Source organism: Marmota flaviventris, chromosome 2 (genome assembly GCF_047511675.1).
Source record: "Marmota flaviventris isolate mMarFla1 chromosome 2, mMarFla1.hap1, whole genome shotgun sequence".
Lineage (NCBI taxonomy): Eukaryota > Metazoa > Chordata > Mammalia > Rodentia > Sciuridae > Marmota > Marmota flaviventris.
The window spans coordinates 102,591,634-102,599,108 of record NC_092499.1 but is presented as its reverse complement, the minus strand read 5'-3'; the positions used below and the strand labels follow the sequence as shown (position 1 = coordinate 102,599,108).

The 7,475-nt window shown below is 39.9% G+C and overlaps 1 protein-coding gene across 3 annotated transcripts in view; it reads left to right on the top strand.

Annotated features, from left to right (window-relative positions):
• Positions 1–661: 661 nt before the first annotated feature.
• The window catches only part of Dnaaf4 (dynein axonemal assembly factor 4), a 44,147-nt gene continuing 37,333 nt past the window's right edge, over positions 662–7,475 (top strand). Inside the window, exons 1-3 of one of the 3 annotated variants that reach the window (XM_027924819.2) lie at positions 662–873; positions 1,205–1,352; positions 7,273–7,406. In XM_027924819.2, coding sequence (XP_027780620.1) covers positions 751–873; positions 1,205–1,352; positions 7,273–7,406 — 405 coding nt within the window. In that variant the 5' untranslated portion in view covers positions 662–750. The remainder of the gene's footprint in view (positions 874–1,204; positions 1,353–7,272; positions 7,407–7,475) is intronic. The other 2 variants (XM_071607323.1, XM_027924816.2) reach the window with 2 other exon arrangements.

Below are 7,475 nucleotides of genomic sequence, written 5' to 3'. Positions count from 1 at the left end.
GTTCTATCACAAATCTATGTGACAATGGGTTTAAGTGCATGGATTTTAGATTCCTTAAATACGCAGGATAAAACTACACAACCTTCAAGTTTCTTTGCAGCCCTAAAATTCAGAATCTACTGAAGTAATTGTAAAATGTACCAGTGTAAATCCAACTTATCCTACTATTGAGTTGCAGCAAAGTACATGTCAGGTGAGCCATAAGGTCCTTTCTCCCCGGTTTTCAAATCTTGGCCAACCCTACCTAGGTGCTTTTGGTGGCCTTAGAGCTGTAGGATTTGGAGAACTACGAAAGGGCACCAAGTTCCTGGTATGACCCTTTTCCTCAATAGGAACATCAAATGGTGCTAACTCCAAATAGCCTCGGTCAGAACAAAGGTTCAAGGTTCCAGTAACACGCAGGTGTCACACCTGCTCCTCGACCGACCGCTTTCCTGAGCCATTAAGCCCACATCCTTTCTTTGCATTCTAAGGCATGAAGACTTTTCTTATGTAGACGTGGGTCTACTTTTTGGAAATTCTCGCAGCAGGAGTGGAGGAGGGCAACCCCCAGGAAGCCGACTGACACCGCAGTCCGAGGCGGGGCCTGACAGTCACCAGACGACAGAGTGCGCCCGGGGCACGCTGGGAGCCAGGGGCTCCCACCCGGCCTGACCCGGAAGGGGTGACGCGTGGTAACCCAAGCTTCCCTAGAAACCGAGGAGTCGCCGGCAGCAACCCGCCGACCCTCCCGCTCCTGTCACTCCCGGGATGCCGCTGCTGGTTAGCAATTACAGCTGGCAGCAGACCAAGACTGCGGTCTTCCTCTCCTTGCCCCTCCGAGGCGTCTGTGTCAGAGACGCGGACGTGTTCTGCACCGAAAACTATCTCAAGGTAGGGACGCAAGTGGTGCCGTCCGCCCGGGGGTGTGGCCCGAGTCTTTAGCGATTGCGCGGCTGGGCGCGCGCAAAGCGAGCCTCCTTGCAGAGGACCGTTCTCAATTTTTCTTTTCTTTTTTTTCTTTTAAACAAACAGGTGACATCTCATCTGTAGATAAAGGACATCAGCTCAGGGCTTCTTCACGTCTTGCTAAATTTTGCTACCTAGAATAGATTTAGTGAACCTTTAGGAAAATTAGTTTGGCTTTTTAACACGGATTTCTTTTAATGCTGGTATCGTTAATTTGTGTGACCAGCCAAATTTCTGTTTTGTCTCTTCTGAACAGGTGAACTTTCCTCCATTTTTATTTGAGGCATTTCTCTATGCTCCCATAGACGATGCAAGCAGCAAAGCAAAGATTGGGAATGACACTATTGTTTTCACTTTGTATAAAAAAGAAGCGGTCATGTGGGAGACGCTTTCTATGTCAAGTGGTAAGTTCTTTATTAAAAGATATTCATCTGCTTGAGCTTTTTCTGATTTATATCTTTAAAAATTATTTGAAACAGCTATATTGTGTAGGGGAAGAAAAACTTTTCTACATTTTATAGCTTGGTACATGAAAAATCTGGCAGATTAACAGGAGAAAGTGCCTACAGATTTATTAACTTTTAATATTATATATTTAGCAGCATTGCAGAAAAAAAGTGAATAACTCAAAAAAGTGGTGAAATTTCAGTTCATATGGTTTTTTTCCCCCGAATTGGAGATTGAATCTAGGGATGCTTTACCACTGTGCTACATAAGCAGTGCTTTTTATTTATTTATTTTTAAATTTTGAGGCAGGGTCTCCAAGTTGCTGAGGCTAGTGGACTTATATAAACCTTCTTAATAGGGGAAGGTGAAGGAGAAAGAGTAGGCTACTTAGAACAGCATGTATTTAGGAAAGACAAATGATTTTTTTAAAAGAATAGATGGGAAATATAATAGTTTGTATCAAAGTTTATTAGAGTGCATTGTGGACTTCTAATCTGCACTACTGTGCTAAGAGTTGATAGTAGTTAGACAGGGCAGCAGATGCCTGTAGTCTCAGTTACTTAGGAGGCTGAGGCAGGAGGATCACTTAGCCAGATGCCATATTAAAAAAAAAAAAAGGAGCGAATACTCCCTGGTTAATGAAACCCCAAGGGAGGGGATTTATGACAATTGGGTTTTTTTGGTGAGAATTTGTTATTAGACATTAGGCAGGTAAGAGATCAGAGAAAGCACCTATTTGATGTTTTGCAAGTTCTTTCAGCTCAAAATAATCAGTATACCAAAGTATCATATTTTGGTGTGGCATGCCTTGAACTCCTTCAATTGCTCTTCTAGATTAAAAAAAAAAAAAAAAAGGCACATAGATGCACCTGCATTAAAATGAGATAGTACTGCCAGGTTTGGTGGAGCAAGCCTGTAATCCCAGTGTTTCTGGAAGCTTAGGGGGGGATTGCAAGTTTGAGGCCAGCCTCAGCAACTTAGTGAGAGCCTGTTTCAAAAACTAAAAAGGGCTGGGAATGAAGCTTAGTGGTTAATTTCCCCTGGGTTTAATACCTAGTACTCCCCTCCTTAAAAAAAAAGAGAAAGTGCTTCAGCTACCATTTAAAGAAGCATAATGAGGGGCTGGGGTTATGGCTTAGTGGTAGAGTGCTCGCCTTGCATGTGCAAGGCCCTGGGTTCGATCCTCAGCACTACATAAATAAATAAATAAAATAAAAGTTATCATGTCCAACTACAAAAGATAAATATTTTAAAAAAATAAGCATAATGATAGAATTATTCAAAGTTAGAACACATTAAGCAGAAGAGATGTGGGCTTTTATCTTAGGGGTATGCCTTCCTGATGTAGCCTTTAAGGAAAGCTTACTTTGTGTTAGATACTAACATATCTATTAATTCTTGAAACAACTTATCATTTAGGTATTGTTATATTTTTTTAAGTGTAGAAGGATTGAATAATTGGCAAAAATCACACAGCTAGTCACTGGCAGGCTGGAACTAGAGCTTTAGTAGTTTCACTCTAGAGCAGAGGTTCTCAACCCTGGCTACATATTTGGATCACTTTTTGAATTTATAAAATAATAGAGACATCTGAAACTCATCCTAGATCAATAAAATTAGTTTCTGGGAGTGATACCCAGGAACTGGCATTTAAAATTTTTTTTTATAGTTGTAGATGGACAGAATGCCTTTATTTAATTTTTTTTTTTATATGGTGCTGAGGATAGAACCCAGTGCCTCACACATGCTAGACAAGTGCTCTGCCACTGAGGTATAGCCCCAGCCCATGAATTGGCAGTTTTTAAAAAGAGCTTTCCAGGAATTATACAGCCAAAGTTGAGATCTCTGTGTAAACCTAGTTTCCTGTACTCTTAAGTAGTATTCTTTTCTACTGCCCAGCTCAAGCTTTGTGGGTCAGTAATTGTCTTCTACTGCTTTACCTTTATTTTCCTCCTTCCTCTTCTAGTTGCCATGTCTTCTAGTACATTAAATCTACCACTTAGAATTTCTCATAGGCTTCTGTCATTTCACTGTAAGTATGTGCTATTAAGAATGGAAGGAGCCTGTGATTGTGGCTCAGAAGTAGAGTGCTTGCTTAGCATGTGTGAGGCACTGGCTTCGATCCTTAGCACTACATAAAAAATAAAAAAGATATTGTGTCCACTTGTAGCTAAAAAATAAATAATAAAAAAAGAAAAGAAAACAAAAAGAATGGAAGGGACTGCAACCATTCTTTATATTAAGACTCTGTTGGTGGCTAGGGCTATAGTTCAGTGGCAGAGCACTTACCTAACATGTGTGAGGCACTGGATTCAATTAGCAGTACATAAAAATAAACAAATAAAGGCATCTACAACTACAAAAAAAAGAGAGAGAGAGAGTGTTGAGCTAGGCGTAGTTGCGCATGCCTGTAATCCCAGTGGCTTGGGAGGTTGAGGCAGAATGATCATGAGTTCAAAGCCAGCCTCAGCATAATATATATATTATGGCTGGGGATGCAGCTTTGTGGTTAAGTGCCTCTGGGTTCAATCCCCCCTACCCCCCACAAAAAAAAACTCTGTTGGTATCTTACAGTGGGATTTAATTTTTAATCCTCAAGACCAGCACTGAGGTAGAATTTTTTCCTCCTATGATCTAGTATTTTAGTTCAGACAATACTTACTAAGGTAGATTACCATAGAGATGTTATTTGATTTCTTTAATGAGTTCCAAATTATCCTAAGGAGTTTTTAAAAACCAGATTCCTGTTTTTCCACCCCTGCCTTCCTTTGTGACTCAGTGACTTGTGATAGACATATTATAAAACATTCCCAGAAACCTTTGTAAAGCATAATAAGATGCACACATTGTGCTGATGCTGTGGCTCTCAGGTCTGTCACCTTCAGAAGTCGACTTGTGGCAAATATGGCTACCCTGCCAAGTGCAAGAGAAAGTATAACTGGAGTGCCAACACTCAAAGACAAAATACCACCAGGTATGGTTGAATGAGGCACATAAAAATTGTACACACAGATTCAGGCATAGATTCTGTGAAGGAACAACTCTTAAACCCAAGAGGGCAGCTGTTGCAACATCCAGTACATTTTGAGAGTTTCAAGCCACCCAGTAAATGTTCTGGTTTTACAAAATGAAAAACAAAGGCTGGGAATGTGGTTCAGTGGTAGAGTGTCCCCTAGAATGCACAAGGCCCCAGGTTCAACTTCCAGCATCACAAAAAACAAACAAACAACACAACCTGGGTGTTCTGACTTCTGAGCTAAGACTAAATGTTAACACTTCCATTTATGTTGACTCTTCCTAATAATTTTAATTTTGATGTTAAGTGGGAGTAGAACCATCATCTATTGTAACGGCTTATTTAAAAATAAACAGATGAGGCAAGCACATCCCCAGGTGATTCTGATGAGTTAGGTTTGAGAATTACGGACTTAGATGTTTATATGTGTGTCTTTCTGGCCAACAAATTCCCCTAGGAAGTATTTTAGCCATGATCTTCTTAGTATATAATAGGAGGGTAATTATCAGGAAAACTTAATACTTTTTCTACACATATTATCTGACATTAAACACTTTATTCTATGTCAAATTCTAATCTTTCTTTTTTTTTTTTTTGGTATTGGGAGTTGAACCCAGGGGTGCTTACCACTAAGTCACAACCTCCAGCCCACCCTCCCTTTTTTTATTTTATTTAAAGACAGGGTCTCACTGAGTTGCTTAGGGCCTTGCTAAGTTGCTGAGACTGGCTTCAGACTCTCAATCCTCCTGCCTCAGCCTCCTGAGCCACTGGGATTACAGGCGTGCGCCACTGAGCCAGGCTCAAATTCTCATTTTAACCTGATAGCAACCTTCTCCAGAAGTGGGAGGGGAATTTTCTTTCTGTCTTACACAGCTGTTTGTATTGAAAGGCTACTTGATTCTCCTCTTTCATAGTTATGTGGACAGCCATATTAGCAAACATTTTCTGTAAAGGATCAGATAATATTTTATAGACTTTGCAGGTCAAATGGTCTCTATCTCATCCACTCAGCTCTGCTACTGTAGCACAAAAGCAGCCACAGATGATAGATATTTGTGGATGCTGAAATTTGAATGTAATCTAAGTTTTATTTGACACTAAATTAAAAAAAATTTTTTTGATCATTAAAAATGTGAAGGCTGCCAGGTGTGGTGCTGCATGCCTGTAATCCCAGTGGTTCAGAAGGCTGGGAGGGAGGTCGCAAATTCAAGGCCAGCCTCAGCAACTTAGTGAGGCCCTAAGCAACTCAGTGAGCCCTGTCTCTAAATAAACTACAAAAAAGGGCTAGGGAAGTGGCTCAGTAGTTAAGTGCCCCTGGGTTCAACCCCCAATACCAAAAAAAAAAAAAAAGTGAAGGCTGAGGCAGGAGGAATGCAGCTTAGCAAGGCCTTAAGCAACGTAGTGAGACCTTGTCCCCCTCACCAAAAAAGCAGGGGAGTCTGGGAATGCGGCTCGATGGTTAAGCACCTGAGGGTTCAATCTCTAATTCAAAGAAAAAAAGTGAAAAATTAGTCATAGCTTGTGGGTTAGAGAAACAGTATTCTAGATTTGACTCTGGATAAGTTTGCAAGTCTCTGATCTAAACTAATCAAAAGTCTTAAAACTAACTTACATAGCAATTAATAGACATTGATTCTACGTCAGAAACTAGGTTTGAGATTCCTCTAGAATTGAAACAGTTTCACTTGCAATTCAGTGAGATTATTTATTTAACAATCTTTTTTTCACATAAAGTTCTGTGGACCTCCAGCCTGTGCTTTAAGCTTGTCTGCCTCCTTACTCAAAACATATTTGCTGCTCTTTTTTTTTTTTTTTTAATCTGGCAGTGATAAATATTGAAGCCAAGGCCTTGCACACCCTGGGCAAATACTTTACCACTGAGCTACATCTCAGCCCTTTTTATTTTTTATTTTGATATTTGCTGCATTGCCCAGGCTGGCTTCAACCTTGTTATTTTCTTGCCTCAGCCTCCTTAGTAGCTAGGATCACAGATGTGTTCAACTACACCCCCCATGCTCTGCCCCACTTAATTTTTTCTTTAAGTTCCTTCTTGATATACTTAAATGGAAAATTTCATTTGGAAAATTGTATTCTTTTGATTTTTTCCCTGCTCCAGAAACTATCTAACTGTCTGTTTCCTTCTTTCTAAATAGAAGAGGGTTGGGGAGAGGCCTCAGACCTACCTCCTGCCCCCACCCCCACCAATTTCCTCCTCTCTTAGATTCTTTCTCTCAGGTTCTGATTTCTCCTTCCCCAAGATAATTTACCCATTAAAGGACCACAGTCTGCAGTTTTTAAAACACTGAGCTACAGTAAATATAATTGCAAATGGTAAAGCTGTACATAGAACATGTCAATGCTACTTTGGAATTTTCTTGGGCCTGGCCCTCTCTTTTAATATGTATGAATGAATACTATGTTTTAGAAGGAGTTTGATTATTTCAGGTGGATTATTTCAAGTGATCTCCACTCATCTTCCCTTCTAGGAGATACCAAGAGATGAATCACGATGATCAGGTTTATAGGCAAATAGCACTAGTTCTCAACAGAAAGGAAGGAAGACAAATGTATTCTCCTGTCTCCCATTCTTCCATCTTTTCTCCTCCCTCTCTCCCCTCTTCTCTCTCATTCCTCTGCATCCCTCTTTGATCCCTTCCTGTCCCCCCCTCAGTATTATTATTACCATAAATTGTTTACCTTTTTAATGTTAACCCCTGGTCAGTTGAATATTAAAACATGTTTTCACTTCTTGTGAAGTTGGGTCAGAATAAATCTCATCCTGATTTAGTATATTAAGTAGTTTTCTCCTAAGTCAAAGAATTTATCATAATCCTGGTTTACCAATATTCCTTATATTTTAGTGGACAAAGAGATGATGCAGATAATAAGAGAAAAATCTATTTTACAAGCACAGGAGAAAGCAAAGGAGGCTACAGAAGCAAAAGCTACAGCAAAGCGAGAAGATCAAAAATATACACTAAATGTCATGATGCAGGTAAGTTGCATTGATAGGAAAGTCCTCTGAAGAGATAATAGTAAGGATGTAAAGACAATTAGTTTCAAT